Source organism: Propithecus coquereli, unplaced genomic scaffold, assembly GCF_000956105.1.
Source record: "Propithecus coquereli isolate 6110/MARCELLA unplaced genomic scaffold, Pcoq_1.0 Scaffold119, whole genome shotgun sequence".
Lineage (NCBI taxonomy): Eukaryota > Metazoa > Chordata > Mammalia > Primates > Indriidae > Propithecus > Propithecus coquereli.
This window is the reverse complement of record NW_012135969.1, coordinates 5,627,657-5,649,035: the sequence shown is the minus strand read 5'-3', so window position 1 is coordinate 5,649,035 and position 21,379 is coordinate 5,627,657. Positions and strand designations below refer to the sequence as shown.

The window sequence follows — 21,379 nt, the reverse complement described above, 5'->3', positions numbered from 1 at the left end:
TTCCCTTGGGTGCTGCACCTCCATGGGGTTGGGTCAGAGCTGGGACCCTGGGTCTGATCCTTCCTGGAAGTGGCTGGTACAGAAGGTGGGGGAACATTCCCTTTAGGTTGATAGCTGGGCTGTCCCTCCCTGGTCTTCACCTGTGGGGATGAGAAGGTTCTAGGTCTTTCCTCCCTCCTCCACATTTAAGCCCCTTCTGTCTCCCGCCCTGCTAAGAACACTGGTTCCCTCCCTTCCCAGGCATAGCTGGCCTCTTGGCTCCCTCATCCCGCCCTCACGGGGGTGTGCATGTCAGCCATCCCTTTGGTGAGGGTGACTGGCAGTGATTTCTTCACCCAGGATGATCCTTATCAAGGACAAGGTGATGAAAGGCAGCCGAGATATCTGATGGGCTCCCGCCCAGCTGGAAAGTATGAGGGAAAGGCCCCTGCTACAACTCACAGCTCGAGACCCGCCACAGTTACACAACCGTGGTGTGCACAAACATACCCCCACCAGACCTATGGTGGGCCCGCCCTTGCAGATATGCAGAAATACCCATGCGCACGCATTTTCCCAGGCCTCCTGATGCCTGGCACATAGTTGGTGCCTAATTCATGTCAAATGAGTTAAAAGCCTCAAGACTCCAGAGCTTCAAAGCTAGGACGCTCAACAGAAGATCGGTTTTCGGATCCAAAGGGACAGGGTGTAGGTTATTGTGTTCTTTCACCTTTCCACCCTACTTTTTGCCAAAGTTATTTTCTCCTAATGGGATTCCTATTTCCCCCCATTCTAACCCTAACCCAATTTCTCGAAAGCAAATCTGGTATTCAGGTTGGCCCATCCAATCACTTATCTGGGAGACTCTGGGGTCACACGGTTTAAGGCTAGCTTGGGATGAGGGCATGACAATGATTTAGGGCTTACAGAGGAAACAGACAGGTTTGGGGGCCAGTTGTTTGTTTCCATCTGCTCCTGACTGAGAAGGCTGGGAGCAGGAGGGACAGGTGTGTTTTCCTGTGACTGCATGCCTGCCCCACTCCTGCAGGTGCCTCTTTTGTCCTCCTGGTTCTGAGGGAGTTAGACCCCAGGAACCTGGCGCACGCCCTCCTCCTCTCCCCACGGCTGCCCTAGGGACAGGAGGGCAGCTGCAGTCCGGCCGGGCCTGTCTGGGCAGGGCTGGGGCCGCCCCTCCTCCCCTTGCAGCTCCTCCCTCCCGCTGACCTGCATTCTTAGCGGGGGCCTTTGGTGGGGCTCTGACGCTTGCTTCCTCGCTTGCAATGCTGCCTGGCTGGCCTGGCCCCCCTGACAGAGCCCAAGGCCACTTCTGACCCCTCAGATGTGGCGCCTTGGTAGAAGGATCTGGAGGGAAATCAGAACATCTGGGCTGGCTCTCTGAGTGACCTCTCTGAACCATCTCTTCTCCTGGGAAGTGGGAGTCGAGTCTCTCTGGGGTGGTTGAACGAAATAAGGAATGGGAAAATGACAGAGAAGAAGGCAGCCTGGGAGCTGCAGCTTGGGGCTGCGCGGCCTCTCCTCCCCTCTCCTCCTGCCCATTCCCGTCCCCCAGCGGACAACCGGGGAAGTGCAGGAGGCGAACCACCTTCCCTGCAGGTTGCTTTGCACGCCCATGTTCGCCGGCACACAGCCTTGACGTTTGCTTCTGGAATGACACCCAATGGCAACCTCAGAACCCCTCCCCGACATTGCACCAGAAGCAGGCTTCACCTTCCCATCCATTCTGGTGTGCCTGACTGCTCAGCGTCCTGGCAGTGTAGGTTTGAAAGAATCCTTGAAACCAAACTCTACCAAATAACTGTTAGAACTAATAAGCAAAGGATACAAAGTCAACATACAAAAATCAGTAGTGTTCCTGTACGCTAGCAACGAAGGATCTGAAAAATAAACCAAGAAAACAATAGCTTTACAACAGCTATCAAAAAAAAATATTTAGGAATAAATTTAACCAAGGAGGTGCAAGATCTGTACACTGAAAACGATAAGACATTGATGAAAAAAATTGTAGACACAAATAAATGGAAAGACATTTTGTGTTCATGGACTGAAAGAACTAATGTCACTAGGCCTATTGCAGTGGCTCACGTCTGTAATCGTAGGACTCTGGGAGGCTGAGGCAGGAGGATCACTTGAGGTCAGGAGTTCGAGACCAGTCTGAGCAAGAGTGGGACCCCGTCTCTACTAAAAATAGAAAAAAATTAGCTGGGAAGCTAAAAATAGAACAAAAAAAATTAGCCAGGCGTGTTGGTGCGCGCCCGTAGTCCCTGCTACTTGGGAGACTGAGGCAAGAGGATTGCTTCAGTCCAGGAGTTTGAGGTTGCTGTGAGCTAGGCTGATGCCACTGCACTCTAGCTCAGGCAACAGAGTGAGACTCTGTCTCAAAAAAATAAATAAATAATATCGCTAAAATGTCCATACTACCCAAAGCAATCTATAGATTCAATGCAATCCCTAGAAGTAGATAATCTGCAGCATCTCCCCTCCTTCCATTCCTGGAGAGCTCCACAGAGCAAAAGAGATGCATTTGCTTAAATGCTGGTTATGGAGAGATGGTTTATGGAGAAAATGAACCAGAAACCAGAACGTTAGGGATCAGAGCCCACCTCCACATGGCCGTGTGTCCTCTTTGGCCAAGCTTCTCCTTTGCTGTCTCAGTTTCACTACACTGTAAAGGCGCCAAATCTTTGAACTAGAAATTTCTACATTTCCTTTCAAGGTTATCTTCCTATCAGTTTGAGCACTGTGAGACAGAATAGGCTTTTTGTGCATATGTGCCTTTTTAAAAAAATGCATTACCAGACCACTCTGCTATGTACAGGTATCTTATTCCCCTGGGCGCTGCTACCCTTGCATCGAGCCTTTATAAGTCAAGCCAGGACTCAGGTAGTTGAGGTTCTTTCTTTCTTTTTTTCGTAAAACAAAGTCTCACTCTGTTGCTAGAGTGCTGTGGCGTCAGCCTAGCTCACAGCAACCTCAAACTCCTGCGCTCAAGCGATCCTTCTGCCTCAGCCTCCCGAGTAGCTGGGACTACAGGCATGTGCCACCATGCCCGGTTAATTTTTTAAATATATATATTTAGTTGTTCAGCTAATTTCTTTCTATTTTTTTAGTAGAGACAGGGTCTCGCTCTTGCTCAGGCTGGTCTTGAACTCCTGAGGTCAAACGATCCACCCATCTCGGCCTCCCAGAGTGCTAGGATTACAGGCGTGAGCCACCGCGCCCAGCCGAGGTTCTTTCTTAATCTCCAGATGTACCAGCAATCTCTGCTCTCTGACAAATCCTCCCTTTTAACGCAGGCTTCTTTCCACCCCCAGCTCCAGCTCCCCGCAGCGACCCCATTGGATGAGCCTGCAGATTAGTCCCAGCCTTTACCAGGCCTGAAAGCGGTACCAGAGTAGGGCAGGGAGCCAGGTAGGGCTTGCAAGGCCGCTCGGCTCCTACAAGTGGTGCTAGCGCGCGCCCTGGTGGAAAGCGGCGGAACTGCAAGTGCTCTGTTCGGCTCCGCCCCCTAGACCAAAGGCCTTCCAGGTCACCTGGGAGTCTCCGCCCAATGGGACCAACCTGACCCGAAGCGGAGGAGGTGGCGCCGGGGACCAAGGTGGGGGTCTTGTGGGGAGAGATCGTGAAAGGCATACAGCACTGGGGACGCGAGGAGTGGACAGAAGAGGGGTGGGTGTCTGGGCATGCGCAGTACCGTGGGACTCTTGGAGACGGGTAGGCTCCCGAGAGAAACAGTCCCACAGCGGCCCCAAGGGCCAGGACTCCCAGTAGGGGCAGGACCCTCAGAGCGTGCAGTGTCTGCGCCCGCCTGCTGACTCCCGAGCCTGGATCTTGGGGAAAGCGTGTGCCTCCGTTTGTGCACTGCGTGCATCGCGTGTGCGTGAGGTGCTGAGCGTCCCGGAGCCAACGGCAGCGTCTTCCCTGGGTGTCTGCTTGCACGTGTTGGGGGAGGGAGCTCCCCACGGCTAAGCCGTGGCCAGGATCACGAGAGGTGGCAAGGGGGAGACACACATCCCCACCTCTCCCCAGATGGCATCGTCGAGCCCTGAAGCCCCATGTTCCTGCGACTGCTTTGTCTCCGTGCCCCCGGCCTCAGCCATCCCAGCCGTGATCTTTGCCAAGAACTCTGACCGACCCCGGGACGAGGTGCAGGAGGTGGTGTTTGTACCAGCAGGCACTCACACCCCTGGGAGCCGGCTGCAGGTGGGTCAGGCCTTATGGGGTGCTGGGAGAAGTGGCAGATCTAGGCATTCTTCTAAAACCTTCTTCTCCTGCTCCCCACATCTGAGAGGCTGCCAGAGGTAGTGGAAAGAGCGTGAGCTTCAAGTCTACCAACTTGGACCTTGAGCTGATCACTTGGCCTCTGTCGACCTCAGTTTCCTCCTCTGTAAAATGGGAATAAGACCTTCCTCAAAGTGACGTGTAAGGTGATGGGCAAAGTGCCATCGTGTTGTAGGTGCTACCCCCTTTCTGAGTGGCGTCTTCCTTTCTCCTCCCTCACCTCCAGTGCACCTACATTGAGGTGGAACAGGTGCCGAAGACGCACGCTGTGATTCTGAGCCGCCCTTCTTGGCTGTGGGGGGCTGAGATGGGTGCCAACGAGCATGGTGTCTGCATTGGCAACGAGGCCGTGTGGACTAAGGAGCCAGTTGGAGAGGAGGACGCCCTGCTGGGCATGGACCTACTCAGGTGTGGACAGTGCCCTCCCTTATCTCCCCCCAACACACCAGAAATCTGGGAGCGGAGCCTCTGTGGACCTCAGTTTCCTCATCTGTAAAACAGGAAGACCTGGGCTCATCCTCCCTTTCCCCAATATGGTCCTCAGGGGCCTCCTCCTCTCTGCTCTCACCAGGAAGGCTGCCTTGCCTCTCCTCTCTCTGGGACCCTTCTCCACAGTCTGATAAGGAGACTCCAAATGTAGCCACTTTTAGGCCTCTCCTGGACCAGAAATAGAGCAGTGTTTTAAAATTCTTTTTCAATGGACGTAAAATTATTTTCAATTGAAATCTATGTAGGCCAGGCATGGTAGCTCACGCCTGTAATCCTAGCACTCTGGGAGGCCGAGGCAGGAGGATTGCTTGAGGTCGGGAGATTGAGACCAGCCCAAGCAAGAGCGAGACCCTGTTTCTACCAAAAATAGAAAAAATTAGCCGGTTTAGTGGCACTCGCCTGTAGTTCCAGCTACTCGGGAGGCTAAGGTAGGAGGATCGCTTGAGCCCAGGAGCTGGAGGTTGCAGTGAGCTATGATGACACCACTGTACTCTACCCGGGGTGACAGAGTGAGACTGTCTCAAAAAAAAATCTCATATAGAGTCCTGATTCATAAAATTTATAATCGTGGAGCAGCTCTGATTAGAGAGAGTTTGGGGACTCAGGGCACTTCCTTCCCTGAGACTGTTTCAGGCCTTTTCATGGGACACTGAGAACACAGCTTGGAAACCACTGGCACAATTGTGTTTAATACAACCAATACCAGAGGATTTGCTGTGTGACCTTAGCCTGTCATTAAACCTCTCTGGGCCCCTTCTGTCTACCGGGGCTTCTGCCACCAGCCACTGATACCCCCGTCACCCTCTGTCCCCTGTTGCTCTCTCTGCCAGGCTGGCTTTAGAACGGAGCAGCTCCTCCCGGGAAGCCTTGCATGTGATCACAGACTTGCTGGAGCGCTATGGGCAGGGGGGCAGCTGCCGGGAAGACCCCGCACCATTCTGCTACCACAACACCTTCCTGTTGGCTGACCGCACTGAGGCGTGGGTCCTGGAGACCGCTGGGAGGCTCTGGGCTGCACAGAGGATCCCAGGTGAGGGACCAGCCTGGGGTCTGCCCCCTGGAGGTGTTCCCCCTTTGCCAGCCTTGGCAGGTGGGAGAGAGGGTCAGGGCAGGGAAGGGCCCAATCCAAGAGCAAGCCTCTTGGGACATCCAGGGAGAAGAGAACTTTAGGAATTCTCTTCCCTCTTCAGCTGGATAAGTCCTCCTTGTGCCTCAGCCTGCCACCTCCTCTGGGAAGCCTTCCTGGACTTCTCTAGGTGGTCAGGTTTCCCCCTTATGTGCAAACAGGTTTTTCATAGCACTCACCATGGTTGCAAAGTTACATTTATCTCTGTGATTATTCTGTCCACCTCCCCCACCACACTAGGCTCCACGAGGGTAGGTGGTTCCCTTCACCAGCATGTTCTCAGCTCCTAGCCCAGTGCCTGGCACAGCATAGGTGCTTAATGATAAAGGAACGACTCCCACATCTCCTCCACAGAGGGGGCCCGCAACATCTCCAACCAGCTGAGCATTGGCACGGACATCTCGGCCGAACACCCAGAGCTTCGGACCCATGCCCAGGCCCAGGGCTGGTGGGGCGGTCAGGGCACCTTTGACTTTGCTCAGGTCTTCTCCCTGGCCCGGCAGCCTGTGCGCATGGAGGCTGCCAAGGCCCGCTTCCGGGCTGGGCGGGAGCTGCTTCGGCAACAGGCAGGTCAGTGAGCGGTGCTGGCCCCTCTCCCCTCCCGCAGAGTCCCCTTCTGCCCCAGGGCCCTCACCCTCCCCTCTTCAGCAGGAGGCATCACAGCAGAGGTGATGATGGGCATCCTCAGGAACAAGGACAGTGGCATCTGTATGGACTCTGGAGGCTTCCGCACCACCGCCAGCATGGTGTCCATCCTGCCCCGGGATCCCACACAGCCCTGCGTGCACTTCCTCACTGCCACACCTGACCCATCCAGGTGGGAGGGATGAGGGCGAGGAAGACTGGGGAGGGGGTACCACAGGGGTGATGAGAGGATGTGATACACCTCAGCCCTTCCACCCGTGTCCCTCTAGGTCAGTGTTCAAACCTTTCATCTTTGGGGTGGGGACGGCCCAGGCCCCCCAGGTGCTGTCCCCCACTTTTGGAGCACAGGACCCTGTTCGGACCCTGCCCCGATTCCAGACTCAGGTGGATCGCCGGCACGCCCTTTACCGTGGACACCAGGCGGCCCTGGGGCTGATGGAGAGTGATCAGGTAACCCCAGGCAGTGGGACTCTGGAACCATGCAGGGACCCGGGAGTGGAGGAGAGACTCCAGAGCTGGGGGAGGGCCCCTCTCTTCAAAGCTAGCTGCCCAGGACAGTGCCGGCTCCTCCCTCCTTTCTCCTGCTCCTGCGAGGTGGCATACAGGCCTCGCTTCCTCCCGAGGGAAGCCCGTCCTGGGCAGACTCATCCCGGCTCCTCCCTGCAGGACCGGGGGCAGCAACTCCGGCAGATGCAGCAGGATCTGGAGCGGGAAGGCCTGGAGGCCGTGCGGGGGCTGCTGGCTGGAGAGTGGGCCCCACCCCCCCAGGAGCGGGGCTGCCTCTTCCAGACCTTCGTGGAGAGGGAGTGCCAGGCGTACACCTAAGCGCCGCAGCTCCTCCAGGACCCGGGAGCACCTGCCCTGAGCCAGAGCGCGGGGCCAGAGCAATCCCTTCACGCCCCTCAGCCATGTTTTCTGAGTGGCCAGCTCGACCTTTGCCTTAATAAATGCATTTTGTGTCCTTGTTCAGTGAACTTGATCCCAGATGCAGTGGGGGTGGCAGGGCCAAGTGAGGGCAAAAGGCGGCCTGGGGCTGGCTGTGGGGCCTGTGGTTGTCCCGCTGGGCAGCAGATCCTTATGACTTAGCTAATGGGGACTAGAGGAGAGGACGGGGAGGGGCTTCCCCGTGGTGTGCGCATGTGTGCGTGAGGATCATGCCTGGCACAGTAGCTGGCTACTCTTTGGGGAGAGTTAAGACCACAGGTCTTTGGTCCTTGGCTTGGGTCTGGGAAGGGCACTGCCTGGGGGTGGCAGTGAGATGTGCCCACCGTGAGAGGCACCCTCTGTGGAGGAGCCAGGAAGCCATCTGTGGGGCCTGAAGTGCGCTCGCCCTTAGGATAGTTCCTGAAAGATTAGAAACTTGGTCTGTAGAATCAGCCTGTGTGTTAAGGCACGAATTTTCTGTTTCCTAGTGCTTTTACTGGTTGCTTTCCCTGAGATGCCCCCAAATGACACGAAAAGCATATTCAGGGCCTGGAGCATTTTACTGGGGATGGGCTCCTGCCGCAGGTGAAGGAGGGCAGGCCCCACTCCACGCCACTCACAGAGACAGGCTGATAGAGAATCATTTCTTGACTCTCTTGCCTGTAGTTTTGGTTGTGTTGGGGACCCCAACCAGAGAGGCCTTGGGGGCTGCAGCTGTTTGGGCCCCCTTCCTTGCCTGGACAGAGCTTTGCTGGCCCCTGGGAACCAGAGTGCTTGCTTTCTTGGTGGGTGAGGCAGCCTGGGGTGAGGAGGCAGCCTCAGGGGGTGTCTCCTTCCCTTGCCTGGGAGTGACAGAAAGGCTGCTGTCCCCAGCCATGGGCACCACAGGCAGCAGGGGCAGGTCCGTGAGGACGGGCTGGGTGTCCATCCTCAGAAGGTGCTCTGTCAGGGCTGCCTGCTGCCTGTGCTCCTGGTGCCCGCTCATCTCCTGCTCCAGCTCCTGGAGGAAGCCTAGGAGAGGAGGGGTGGGGAAAGGGAGCCCCAGGCTCAGGGAGGTCTCTGGTGGACCCCCTGCCAGCTGTGGTGGGTAAGAGCCTGAGGCTGGGGCCCAGGGCTGCACTGTCTACCACCTCTGGCCCAGATGCTGCTCTGAGCTTGGGGTCCCCTCCCCAGACACCACTGCCATCTTAGCTTCCCCCATGCCCCACAGGGCAGGTGTGGGCTCCAGGGAGGCTGAAAGCCTTAGAAAGTAGGGTCACCTCGCTCTGAGCAGAATGGGCCACTCAGCTCCGGAAACTCTTCATCCTCCTCGCCAGAGGCTTCATCCTCCTCGTCTGAGGCCCAGCGTTCCAACACAGGCTGCCTGTCCAGGTCCAGGAGCAGCGGCAGGGCTTCCGTCACCAGCTCCCTGCAGGGCAGAAAGAGCAGCGGCTACCCAGGAGGGCACCCAGTGTGGAACCTGGGAGGAGTCAAAGACAGGCCACAGCACCCACGTGGAGGAATGGCGGTGCACGAGCTAGGGGGCAGGCTTGGGGTCAGCCTCAGAGAGCTGAGGGCTGGCTCCTGTGGGCTGATGGGGATGAAGGGGGAAGGTGCCATGGACGATGACCCCGGGGTTTGCAGCTGAGAGGGAGCCCGCATGGGCCAGCAGGGGAGCTCAGCCATCCACTCTTTCCTCCCGCTCTCCTCACCGGTAGCCGTCCTGCTTGGTGCAGCTGTTTCCTGTCAGGTTGAGGATGAGCAGGCTCTGGGGGAACTCCTCTGTGCATGCCAAGCGTGGGAGAATGAGGTTCTTGTACCCATCTTCCCATCCAAAGCCACCACCTCTCTGCCCAGCCTCCTGGACCCCCTGAGGACGAAGCGTGGACCTTCGGGGCTGTGGCTAATGCAAGCACAGGGAGATGGGTGCAGAGAGGACGGTGGGCCCCATGAGGACATGTGCCACGAGCCAGGGAGATGGTGTTCCTACCGAGCTTCAGTGTTTCTATCAGGTTCTCAGAAAGGTCCAGAAACTGGAGGCATGGGAGGTTGACCAGGTTTTCCACCTGCCTGATTTGGTTTCCTGCCAGAGACAGGAAGCTGTAGGGGAAGGAAGGGGTACAGAGGCAGAGCTGAATCACAGAACAGCTGGAGGAAGGGAGAGGGCACCAGGCACCTGAGCCCCTGGCTAGACAGCTGGATGACACGTGGGGACACATGGCCTTCTGGGGCGAGGGAAGCATAGCTAGGCTTGCTGGGTCCTCAGCTCACAAGGAGCCAGGCTTGGAGAGATCTGAACCAGTTCTCTGGGGTGTTGCTAGACTCTCCCCACCCACGCCTCCCCTGCCTGGGCCCTGGCACGACATACCGCAAGGAGGGTACACAAGCCAGGTTCTCAATTCGCTGGATCTTATTCTATGGGAAGAAACAGAGGTAGAGGTCAGCTGAAGTCAGCTGGGTGGGGGACTCTTTAAGGGGACGAAGCCCCAAGACACTGTCTACTCTTGCAGCTGAAGATCTGGTACTTTCGGAACGATAACCCCAGTCCTTGAATAGAATGCCACTACCTCAGAAACACGATTTGCTTTCTGAGTGGATGGTTAAGGGTCTAACTTGGAGTGGTTAAAGTATATGTTTCTGACCCCACAACCAAAGAGTGACCTGGGAATCAGAGAAGGAACCAAGAGGCCACCAGGGAAATGGAAAGGGCGTTGGCAGTGGCTTGCATACAGAGGGAACAATGAGCATACTTTCATTTGATTGGTAAAAGTTTCTGGGGGGAAAGTTTAAGGGAGCTGGGCATATTCAACCTGGGGAAGAAGATCAACCAGCCACCCCCAATCACCACCAAACAGCCTTTAAGGATCTGAAGGGTGTAGAGGAATCCTCATAGTTTCCGCATCATCTTCTTCAAAACAAGAAATGAGCTTGAGCTACATAACATGAAAGATTTAGGGTAGACACCAAGAAGAACTTCTAGACCAACAAACGTGCCTAATAAAGAACAGTATTTCAAGAGCATTCAGGAACTCTTTGGGGGGAATCAGTCTTTCAATTCAGCGGAATTTTTGATTCACCTGGGAAAGGTTTAAATGAAGGTCTGCTTGCCTGAACAACAGGGAATGGACAGGATGACAAATTAGCTCCACAGCAGGTGGGGAAAGAGGAGGCGCAGAGGGGCAAGAAGTTACCGCTTGCAGATAGAGGCTGTGAAGACTCCGGAGGGCCTCTAAGTTCCTGATACTGGTAATCCCCTCCCGGTCTAGGCGGACAGTCTGCAGTTCGGCAAGAGTATGAAACCTGGGAGAACAGTGGGCAAGGTGGTGTGATAGAGCGCCACTTCCGCGGTCTCTTAGCAGGGAGGATGGAGGTGGGAAGGTGTTTCAAGGAGGGGTAGATGGCTGAGTGATTTTGATCAGATGTCAGGAACAGCTTCTAGACATCTTGAGGTGGAGTCTAGATCATGAAACTGGCTTGACTGGAGACCTGGATCTTTGTCAGCAGCACGGGGAGGGGTCAGGGTGAGAGAGGGCAAGGGCCCTCTGGGAAACTGGGTGATGGCAGCTCATGGTTCTTGGAGAGATTCAGAGGTAAGAGAAGGCTTCCTCTGGCCAGCTCGGACGGTGGGGGCAGGGCAGGGACAGAGATGAGACAATCTCTGCAGGAAGAGCCTTCCTTGCCTCCATTTTGGGCGGCCCATGGAGGGAAAATCACTTGTTCCATCCCCCCATTCATTAATTCCACAACATTTACTGAGTGCCTACTAGAGACAAATGACAGAATCCCTGCCCATAACTATGAGAGAGGTAGGACAGACATCTATGGCAAGAGGATGGCAGAAGCAAGTACAAGGGACTGAGGGAGTACATGGGCTGTGCACCAAGTCCAGAGTAGAGGGATCAGGGAATGCTTCCTGGAGGAGGTATGACAGATGAGTAGGAACCCAAAAGATGGGAGAGGGATGGGGAGAAGGCATTTCAAGCAGAAAAAATAGTATGTGCTAATCCAGCCTTTCTCAAACTTAGGGTGCCCTGGAATCCCTTGGAGGGGGTTCATTAAAATGCAGATTCTGATTCAGTAGGTCTGGGGTGGGCCTGAGATTCTTCATTTCTAACCAGTCCCCAGGTGATGCCAATGCTGCTGCCCCTTCCCACCCTGAGTAGGAAAGTGCTAATGTATGAGAACAGGTGTGAGAAATTGCACACTTGTGGAGAGTGGCCAGAAATAAGGTTGAAAAGCTAGCAGAGGTCAACTCAAGCTTAGGTGTTCGGATTTTATTCTGGAGGTAATAGGGAGCGAAGGAAGTTTCTATCAGGGAGTGTCTGGTCAGACTTGTCAGTTAGAAGGATCACTTTGGCAACAGTGTGGGGAGGCGGACTAGGGGCAGGGAGACTAATGAGGAGTTTGTGGAGAGCTCATAACAGCCTATCTAAGGCAGTTGAGTGAGGATGATGAAAAAGAAATAGAATAGTTTTTAAGGAGGGAAAGTCAATTGGACACCCCTGATTGGATATGTGGAGTAAGCGGAGAGAGACAAGTAAAGCTCAGGGAACCGTCACCCTGGGCATTTCCGTCTCCCAGCTCCCCTTTCCTCCCCCGTGCACTCACATCTTCTCTGACAGTTCTTCATCCTCAGGGAAGGTCAAGTTCCGCTTAGTGATGAGGGCTTCAGTAATGCAGAAGCCCCCTTCCTCTGGACTTTCGGCAAGCTTAGCTGTGAAAAGATGACTCCAATTGTCACATTTCCTCATTCTTGTGTAACCAGCTCCATAAGCAAGAAAATGTATTCTCAATAAGATTTTTACTCCCTTATATTTCAAATAAGTTTTCAGTGTTCACATTATGGTTGGGGCTGGCAGCTCTAAGTGACCTTGATAAGTGAGTTTTATCTCAGCCCTGCTAGCTTAGCAGCTACGGTCTCATAATTGGCAGAAAATAGAGAGCTCTAGGTAAGATTTGCTGACCAGAACTTTGTAACTTTCTGTGGCACTGAAGCATTCTGAGTTTCTTTCCCAGAAACAGTGGAACCTCCCTGCAGCCATGAGATAGCTACAAAGCCTCACACCACCTGTTTGTCGGGAGAAGACAAGATAAGCGACACTCCACTACAGACCGTGCCCAAAGACACACTGAGCCTGCCCACAAGGCTGAAAGAACGACCAATATTAACCCCTAGCTCATTATAATACTAAAATCCCTGCCTTGGGACTTATCCGCCATTTTTGGATCATGGGATGTATGTGCTAGCATGATTTCTCACTGTGCTTGCGTGCCCTGCACTCCATCCCAAACATGCAATGATGCTCAACACCCCTCATGCCTTATTCATTTTGCCTCCAGAAAAACCCCCTGACCCCGTTGGTTGTGGAGGCGGATTTGAGGCAGTCCATACCTCCCACCTCCCAGTACATGCACATCCACTGAAATAAATCCTTCCTTGACAATCCTCGTTGTCTCAGTAATTGGCTTTCTGTGCGGCAAGCAACATTGATCCCCCTTGTGGGTTCATTAACACTTGGAGGCCTGCCCCCACTGTTTCCAACTGTTCTACCCACCATCCCACCTCCCTGACTCACCTCCAAGCATAATCTAAAATAAAAGGCTGCGGTCTGAGGCGGGAGAGGAAGGAAGAGGAGCCTAATGGCTTTGGCGGCTCCTAGGGATGACAGAACCCAGGATGGCAGGAGGAGAGAGAAACTCAGACTTGGGAGACAAGGGACAGGGGTTGGTTCAGAGCAAATCGTTGGAGCGGGGTCGAAGAAAACAGTAAATTGAGGTGGAGGGTCTGAAGTTTGAGGGGTGTGGAGGGGCTTTGCTGGCAGCAAACTAGAGGGTTGTGGGCAGGAATGGTGAGAGAGGAGCAGTTCCTAGTGTTCAGGAGTTGTTGCTAGGAGACCGGACGCCAGGTGGGGGGGCGGGGTCAAAGTGAACGCCAGAGCCGGGCTCAGCGCATGCGGATTACGGCTCCAGCTCACTGCTTCCGGCCCCGCGGCTCGCTGCCCCACAATGCTTAGCTCTTTCCGTCTCCGCTCGGCTCACGTCCGTTCTTCCGGTGGAGATGGCGGCGGTGGCGCCCGTGTCGGCGGCGACTGGGGTGCTGCGAGGGGGTCTCCTGCCCCACGCGGGTAAGGAGTGGCCCAAGTCTTCATGGTGTGTCCGGTCGGCGCCCTCTTGTCCTCGTCTCCCCTCGTCTACTAGTAATCCTTCCCGTAACCTCTGACCCCAGACAGCTCCCAGTGACCCCTAACCCCAGCCAAATCGCTGCCCTCTTAGCTGATCCAATTCCTTGTGACTCCAGAGTCTGGTAATCACAGAAACAGCGTCTAGCTCTTGTCCGCCTCCAGAGTTTCCTTTGCTTGGACCACTCCCCGCCTAGACCTTTGCATTATGCCTCCATCTTAAAATCTCAGCCTAATCGCCGGTCGCGGTTGCTCACGCCTGTAATCCCAGTTTCTGAGGAGGCCGAGGCGGGAGGATCGCTTTAGGCCAGGAGTTTGAGACCAGGGCAACATAGTGAACCCGTCTCTAAAAACAAAACAAACAAGGTCTCAGGCTAAAATGTCACCTCCTCAGGCCTTTCCTCACCTCCCTCTGCAAATCAAGTTTCTTCAGTTAAAGCTGTATTTATGCACCCTGTTTACTGACCCCTTAGCCCCATCACTATCTGAAAATTTGCATTTGTTTATTCGTGTGTCTCCTATTAAACTCCATAAGGGCAGAGCCATGTTAACTCAGTATAGCCAGCAGGTGGCATGGTGCCTGATGTTAGTAGACATGCAATAGATATTTGTTTAATGAATGAATTTGAGTACTTAATATAAGCCAGGCTCTGTGATAAATGTTTTACATGTATTATCTCATTTAAATCTTAAAGCACCATGTGAGAAAGGCATTATCATCCTCTCTTTATAGACAAGGAAACTGAAGTTCAGAACAGACCAGTCAAGTGACTGGTCAAAGTCACAGCTAATAAGTGGCAGAAAAGAATGAAATCCAGTTTCATTTGATCCAAAGCCTGCACTCTTAACAGGTTTTGTGGCCACTGGCAATAAAACCTCTTACCCCAGCAAATCTCCATGTTCTCTAATTGTTAGAGCCACCTTCTGGCTGAACCTTTTCCAGAGGTCCCGTCCCAGCCTTGGGAATGCCCGAGAATGGGAAACTAGTCTTGGCCCTTGTGTTAAGGATGAAGGGGTCACTTTGGCTGAGGGTTTTTGAGTGCCTCCCTTGTTTTCTGAGGGGTGCTCTCCAGCATTTCCCGTAAACAGGAAGAGAGGAGGAAAGACAGACTTGTCTGAGAGAGCTGTGAGGGTGATGTAACGTTTTCTTCCCCTCTTGTTTCAAATCACAAGGCCTGAGAGCAGTGGTTAGAGCACTGGGTTTCGAACTTTAGTATCCATCAGCATCACAAGAAGGGCTTATTAAAACACTATTTGCTGGGCCCCACCCTAGAGTTTCTGAATCGTTAGGTCTAGGGCAGGGTCTGAGAATTTGTATATCTAACAAATTCCCAGATGATGCCGATGTTGCTGGTGGGGGTGTGGGTGGGCATATTTTGAGAACCACTGGCTTAGACTAGAGGTTGGCATATTGTGGCAGGGCTGGTCACCATGTTTTATAAATAAAGTTTTATTGGTACATTCCTTATCTGTTTCTGTACATGTTGTCTATGGCTCCTTTTGGCATAGCTGAATGTTTGTGACAGACCATATGGATGGCCCCCAAAATTAAAATATTTACTATGCGGCCATTTAAGAACAAGTTTGTTCAACCCTCTCCCTCTTTTCTCAATGTGTTCAAAATACTTTCTCTTTTGTTCTGTCTGCACATAAAGAACAGCTGGAGAAATGGGAACCTCAAGGAAGGGTTCAAGCAGTTGACCTAAGGTCACCCATTAGAAAAGAAAAGTTTGAGAATTCAGGATTTCTGGCAGACAATTCCTTATCCCACGCTTGTGCTAAGTGTAGCTCAGCGAGTCATGATTGCCTCTGCCCAGAGGGTGTGCTTTTTCTCCATCTGGGGCAAACTAAGGCCTCCAAGAGGCTACATCTTACCATGTTCCCATCTCCCCTCCCAGGCCAGCTGCCGACCCTCCAGACTGTCCGCCATGGCTCCAAGGCTGTTACCCGCCACTGGCGTGTGATGCACTTTCAGCGACAGAAGCTGATGGCTGTGACTGAGTATATCCCCCCTAAACCAGCTGTTAACCCAAGATGCTTGCCACCTCCTCCCAGCCCCCCACCGGAGGTAAGGAGGAGTCTGAGTACACGTCACTTAGTGGCGGGATGGTAGACTAAAGCAATCTTACCTCTGGTTGTAGTGAAGTAGGACTCCAAGCTACAGTCACTCACATCATTATTTCACTTTCTCACTTTGACTGCATGGTCCAGATACTTTGAAATGAAATCTGCACTTGATTCGATTGGCCTTTGGGCTCTGGATTGGATGGGCCTCCGGGACTTCCTTCTTCTTTACTTGTCCCCAGAAATGTGTGTGTGTGAAACCTACTCAAGTAGGTGGGGTAGGGAGAGTATCTCTCCTGTCTTAAAAGGAGTTAAAGATTCTGTGTTTTCCTAGAGGAATGATAGAGGTTTTCTCTCCTTAAAAAAGAACAGAAAGATCAGTAGAGAATCTGTAACTTTCGTGGTGGTTCCCGTTATCGTAGTACATAATAAATTCCAGTTTTCTAGTTGTCTGCTGCTGTTTAAGGACTAGTTAGTTGTCACTTCCTGCTAGGGGCTAGAATGTGGGGAAGCAATGGGCAACTGCAGCCTGAGGGGTCTAGGTCGGATGTCTAACACTGATTGAAGAGATGATATGAGTCATTTGGCAGCAATTCCTCAAGGACAAATAGGAGGACAGCCCACCCATCCCACCCATCTGGGTTTTCTCCCCGAGAGCAAAGAGCTGTCTGAAATGAGCCCTGAAAGTTCAGCCTATAGAGTAGTACCTGGCAAACCATGTTTTAGTGGCTGGGTGTCTTTTACTAGCTCTTAGCTTTTGCCAAGCTAACATCGATTGACAGCATTTCTCCCCCAATTGGGACAAAAGTAAGGTCATTGAATGGAATTTACTTTTTTTTTTAAATTTATTTATTTTATTTTATTCATTCATTCATTCATTTGTTTATGAGACAGTATCTCGCTCTGTCACCCAGGCTGGAGTGCAGTGGTGCGATCATAGCTCACTGCAGCCCGGAGCTCTGGGCTTAAGTGATCCTCCTGCCTTGGCCTCCCCAGTTGCAGGGACTACAGGTGCATGCCAGTACACTTGGTGAATTAAAAAAAAAATTTGTATGGAATTGCCCGGTCAGATTTTTTTTTCCCATAATTGTTTCTTTTTTTTTTTTTTTTTTTTAAGACAAGTTCTTCCTCTGTTGCCCCAGCTAGAATGCAGTGGTGTTATCATAGCTCACTGCACTCTCAAACTCCTGGGCTCAAGCAATTCTCCTACCTCAACCTCCCAAGTAGCTGGGACTACAGGCTCACGCCACCATGCCTGGCTAATTTTTCTCTTCTGTGTAGAGACAGGCTTTTTCTCTTGCTCAGGCTGGTCTCAAACTTCTGGCCACAAGCAGTTTTCCTGCCTTGGCCTCCCAAAGTGCTAGGGTTACAGGTACAAGCCACCACACACAGCCCATAATTTTTTCTTAAGCCAATGGTACATACTACCTCATAACTATAAGAGAATCTAGAACAGCACTATGCAATAGAACTTTCTGGATAATGGAAATATTATGTATCTTTGCTGTCCAATATGGTAGCCAATAACCATATGTGACTACTGAGCACTTGAAATGAAGCTAGTGTGACTGAGGAATTGAATTCTTAATTGTATTTAATTTTAATTAATTTAAATATAAATAGCCACATGTGCCTAGTGGCTATTGTATTGGAGAGGGCAGAGCTAGAACCTAGATTTAGCACAATAGTGTATCTTCCATAATTTTACCTCATATATATATTAATGTTTTCATGAAGTTCTGCAAAGAGCACCATGACTTCCAGGTAGTCCACTGTTCAAATAAATCCTAGAATCATTGCTTCGGGGAAAAGAATCTCTTAAACAGTGTTTACAGAGCTTATATTCTTGGGTCCACAAGTTCTCAGCTTTGAGAAATACTGTCTAAGGAAAGTGAAGTGTCGTTCTGTGAAAATATCTCAATTTCAAACCAATACTGCAACAGTTATCTTGTGTTTGTAATTGGTAAAATAATTCAACGTTAGTAGAGTCAGATTGATGATTGAAGTAATTTTGACAATATTACTGTCCAGCATTGTTGACTGGGGCATACTGCTGACCTTTCGTGGGCTGGGGAACTGAGTGTTCTCAGGCTTGATGAACACCTCTCTAAAGACTGCAATTATCTAATGAAAACAAAAAGGTTAGAGTGGTAGATGTTAGACGTCTCTGAGAGTCAAGGGCCCAATTTTCCTATCTTTCGCACATTTGGGCATCACTGGAAGCCCTTGCACCTATACTGGAGGAGCAAGGGTGCCAGTAGAGGCAACAGCTGATGTTCCCTTGGTCATCCCTTCCTGACTTCAGGAGACAGGCCTCATCCGGCTCCTTCGCCGAGAGATAGCAGCAGTTTTCCGAGACAACCGAATGATAGCTGTCTGCCAGAATGTGGCCATGAGTGCAGAGGACAAGCTGCTTATGCGGCACCGGCTTCGGAAACACAAGATCCTGATGAAGATATTCCCCAACCAGGTAGGGAGCAGGCGCCTGGCACAGGTTGCCCATCTTCCTCCCATCCCCACCAGACTCAAACTTCAGCATCTGCTCCCTGGATATGATACCTTTGACTTTCCCCCTCCACAAGCCACCCTCTAGTCTGGTGCTTAACATGCGATTAGGAGCTGAGAAGATCCTTAGGTTGCACCCTCAGCCTGACACAGCCTGTGATCAAGGTGGGCGACTCTTCCACTCATCCCTGCTAAGCCATTTTTTCCTGCTGTCCTAGGTCCTGAAGCCCTTCCTGGAGGATTCCAAGTACCAAAACCTGCTACCCCTTTTTGTGGGGCACAACCTGCTGCTGGTCAGTGAAGAGCCCAAGGTCAGGGAGATGGTCCGGATCTTAAGGAGTGTGCCTTTCCTGCCGCTGCTGGGTGAGCAGGCACCCATGCCAGTTAGGGGTGGTGGTGGTGGTGGAGCAGGTGCTACAGCAGCCTAGTGCCGTCTGCTAGCCTTGTCTGGGTAAAACTGTGGACATTCGTGGAGGGAACAGCCTCTTGCAGATGGGACCTGAGTCGACAGCGCATTTATTGAGGGCTTCCTGTGCACTCCCACCCGTGTTGTCTCACTACCCCAGGTCACTTCTGCACTGGAGGGAAGACTAGGAAAGGCAGAGACAGAGCTTGGGGAGGGGGTAAAGGGAGAAAATCAGGCACCTTGAGTCTATCAGTAGGGTAGTGGGTGCTGAAACCCACACGGACGAAGATATTTAGAACAAGTAGCCCAAGGGAAAGTTGCTAAGGGACAATGGCCAGTGTTTCGCAGATTTCCTTGATGCTAAGACTCACTGGAGGAACGTATTCTCTAGAGAATGCTGTGCATTCCATTCCATGATTCTTATCTTCAAGAAAGTTTAGGAAACACTGACTTAAAGCGGGTTGAGGCCAGGTGGATATATTATGTAAGGGTTTTCTGAGAGAAGAGTCAGGAAGAGGGCGATGGATCCCAAGTAGAGTGGAAGTGGGGCGGGGCACCGTGGAAGCCAGGTTCTGGGGAAGGTGGGAGGTGGAGAAGGACGACGGAGAGCGAGTTCCTAGGGTCCGAACATTGTTTTCAGAGAGGATGGGCATTAGCGGGGAGCCCCGCTGACCCTGTGTTCTTCCAGGTGGCTGCATCGATGACACCATCCTCAGCAGGCAGGGCTTCATCAACTACTCCAAGCTGCCCAAACTGGCCCTGGTGCAGGGGGAGCTGGTAGGAGGCCTCACTCTCCTCACAGCCCAGACCCACTCGCTGCTTCAGCACCAGCCCCTCCAGCTGACCGCCTTGTTGGACCAGTACGTCAGACAGCAACGCGAGGGGGACTCTGTTGTATCGGCCAGCGGGAAGCCAGATGCTCTTGACCCTGTTCTGGACTCGTAAAGAGCCTGTTCTCCCCAGCCCTGCCCGTGAACATGCTCCGGCCTGTTGGCCGTGCTGTCTTCCGTGGGAGAAGTGGAAGAACTTGGGGTGGGGGAGTGGCATGTGCTACTTGGCTTCCACTAACAACAACCTCCTGGGGTACAGGGCCACTCAGAGAAGCGGAGGGATTGGATTCCATTTCGGAATGGAGGCTGTTAGTCACTGGCCTTATCCTTAGTTTTCCCAACTTGGGACCTGATAGGAACACAGTCTCTCCCAGCTCTCCTGGTCCAAGGCAAAGAAGCTGAAAAGATGAAGTCTTGTGCCCAGCCTCCTTGTTCACTGTGCCTTGCTGCACATGGCTCCTCAGCCCACCCGCTCAGTACACAGCCTGCCCCAGTAGCTCAGCTGAACTGAGAGCCTGCCACAGCCAGGCCAGCTCTGTGCTGAGTGTTATATTCGTGGTAGTTCCTTTATTCCTTTCCACGTTTGCCCATTGCACAGAGAAGAAAACGAAGGGGCAGAGAAGTTAAATAGCCTGCACAGGGTCATGCAATCAGTAAGTGGCAGATTAGGGACTTGAACCAGGCTCTCTGTTCTGAAGGCACACCCTGAATTCCTACACCAGAGCTTCCTCACGAGGGTACCCAGAAGTGGGTCCCAGGTGTGCTCGGATGGCAGTTCTCTGCCCGCGGGCCATGCCGTGTTGTGGAAAGTTTGGGAGCGCTGCTTGATGACAAAATGAAACGCATTCTCCTTACACTTACCTCAGGGCATCTCTGTCCTCTGTCTTCTGACTCTTTCACTTCCCTTCCTAGAAAATCTTTCCTCTTCCCTTTACCTGTTCCCACAAATGGCATTTCTTTGTGCTTGTCCTGTTGAAGGCAGCTGACAGCTGTGTCCAGTAGCTAACGTGTCTCAGGTGGTTCTGAACAAAAGGGCCTGGGGGAAACCAGGATTCTCTGTTAATAAGGGGTTCTGGGGTGCTGGAATAGGAGGCCTCACCCAAGTCTTGGGGATCCAGAAGTTCCTAATAAAGGATCTAGGATGCTTAACCAGCAGCCTGCCATCGTCCTTGACTGGAGCACATTCTGGGTGGATCCAGGGTGACACCCTGAGGGTGGCTGTTCAGCATTCCTTCCCGGAGCAGTGCCACAGTTTCCTTACTCTGGACAGGCGCTGTCTGGCAGGGAGGACCTGCCGCAGCTTTTCCATGGCCTGGGCCAGGACCAACTTCCCACAGTGCTCAGCTGCATGCCCAGGGATGTTCAATCACTGTGAAGTGAATTAAAAGGCCTTTGAGGTTCCTGGATGCCAGAGCTGGTCTGCCCAGTGCTGCACTGTGGCTCTCCCTGCCTCCCAGAGCCCTGCCAGCTGTTAACAACGCCCTCCCCCGGGGGTGGCTGGAGCCGAGGTTCTGAATGGAGCCAAGGGGACAGGCGTCCTGGAGAGGTGTTTGACCCTAACATAACAAACCAAGCCCATATGGGGATAAGGTGGAGGGAGCAGGTGGCCTACATCCTTTTGGGACCAGAGAAGAACCTCGAATCACATCCTTCACCTGCTGGTGGTGCCTGAGCCCCCCCACCATTAAAAGCCTGCTTCTCTCCAGAAAGAAAATTTCACTGCACTTAAAAAGTGCGGTCTGTGCAAGGTTCATATGAACGCATTTTAGATCTTTCTCAAGAGCAAGTTTTTCATTAGAAAAGCTGAACACAGCACTCCAGAAGGGGAAGATTCTCTGAAAGGGAAAGGAGGGTACCAAAGTCAGCTCCAGCCTGCCGCTTTGACTGCCCCAGACCTGCTCTCCATCCGGACTCGCTCGGGTTTCATTTTACTGCACTGGCACTTCCAGACCCC

The 21,379-nt window shown here is 52.7% G+C and overlaps 3 protein-coding genes across 4 annotated transcripts; 2 read left to right on the top strand and 1 right to left on the bottom strand.

Moving 5' to 3' along the window:
- Window positions 1-3,553: 3,553 nt before the first annotated feature.
- On the top strand, window positions 3,554-7,478 carry SCRN2 (secernin 2). 2 transcript variants are annotated; one of them, XM_012662655.1, is made up of 8 exons: window positions 3,554-3,595; window positions 4,027-4,200; window positions 4,505-4,686; window positions 5,598-5,797; window positions 6,248-6,463; window positions 6,542-6,710; window positions 6,808-6,988; window positions 7,205-7,478. In XM_012662655.1, exons 2-8 carry the CDS (start codon window positions 4,027-4,029, stop codon window positions 7,361-7,363), a joined length of 1,281 nt encoding a protein of 426 aa, XP_012518109.1. In that variant the 5' UTR covers window positions 3,554-3,595; the 3' UTR covers window positions 7,364-7,478. The 2 variants fall into 2 exon arrangements, with proteins under 2 accessions (XP_012518109.1, XP_012518118.1); XM_012662664.1 differs by lacking the exon at window positions 3,554-3,595 and having other exon boundaries at window positions 3,831-4,200; window positions 6,545-6,710; window positions 7,205-7,395.
- A 624-nt stretch (window positions 7,479-8,102) lies between these two features.
- On the bottom strand, window positions 8,103-12,192 carry LRRC46 (leucine rich repeat containing 46). The gene is made up of 7 exons (XM_012659870.1): window positions 12,050-12,192; window positions 10,633-10,741; window positions 9,810-9,856; window positions 9,432-9,541; window positions 9,154-9,223; window positions 8,722-8,870; window positions 8,103-8,473 (listed from the first exon to the last, which is right to left on the bottom strand). Exons 1-7 carry the CDS (start codon window positions 12,190-12,192, stop codon window positions 8,103-8,105), a joined length of 999 nt encoding a protein of 332 aa, XP_012515324.1.
- Window positions 12,193-13,476: 1,284 nt separating this feature from the next.
- On the top strand, window positions 13,477-20,638 carry MRPL10 (mitochondrial ribosomal protein L10). Its single transcript, XM_012662642.1, has 5 exons — window positions 13,477-13,566; window positions 15,519-15,688; window positions 17,990-18,154; window positions 18,408-18,552; window positions 19,284-20,638. The coding sequence occupies exons 1-5, from the start codon at window positions 13,500-13,502 to the stop codon at window positions 19,538-19,540; spliced, it is 804 nt and encodes a 267-aa protein (XP_012518096.1). The 5' UTR covers window positions 13,477-13,499; the 3' UTR covers window positions 19,541-20,638.
- Window positions 20,639-21,379: the final 741 nt, after the last annotated feature.

Bases quoted from the DNA above. Each gene is read 5' to 3' on its own strand.
- SCRN2 (XM_012662655.1), top strand. From the start codon at position 4,027: ATGGCATCGTCGAGCCCTGAAGCCCCATGTTCCTGCGACTGCTTTGTC. The intron at 5,798-6,247 runs GTGAGGGACCAG...TCTCCTCCACAG, and splicing joins GGCTGCACAGAGGATCCCAG to AGGGGGCCCGCAACATCTCC. The intron at 6,464-6,541 runs GTCAGTGAGCGG...TCCCCTCTTCAG, and splicing joins GCTGCTTCGGCAACAGGCAG to CAGGAGGCATCACAGCAGAG.
- LRRC46 (XM_012659870.1), bottom strand. From the start codon at position 12,192: ATGAGGAAATGTGACAATTGGAGTCATCTTTTCACAGCTAAGCTTGCC. The intron at 10,742-12,049 runs GTGAGTGCACGG...CTGTTCTCCCAG, and splicing joins GAAGAACTGTCAGAGAAGAT to GTTTCATACTCTTGCCGAAC. The intron at 8,474-8,721 runs GTGACCCTACTT...CTCCTCTCCTAG, and splicing joins CCCATTCTGCTCAGAGCGAG to GCTTCCTCCAGGAGCTGGAG.
- MRPL10 (XM_012662642.1), top strand. From the start codon at position 13,500: ATGGCGGCGGTGGCGCCCGTGTCGGCGGCGACTGGGGTGCTGCGAGGG. The intron at 15,689-17,989 runs GTAAGGAGGAGT...TCCTGACTTCAG, and splicing joins CTCCCAGCCCCCCACCGGAG to GAGACAGGCCTCATCCGGCT. The intron at 18,553-19,283 runs GTGAGCAGGCAC...GTGTTCTTCCAG, and splicing joins GCCTTTCCTGCCGCTGCTGG to GTGGCTGCATCGATGACACC.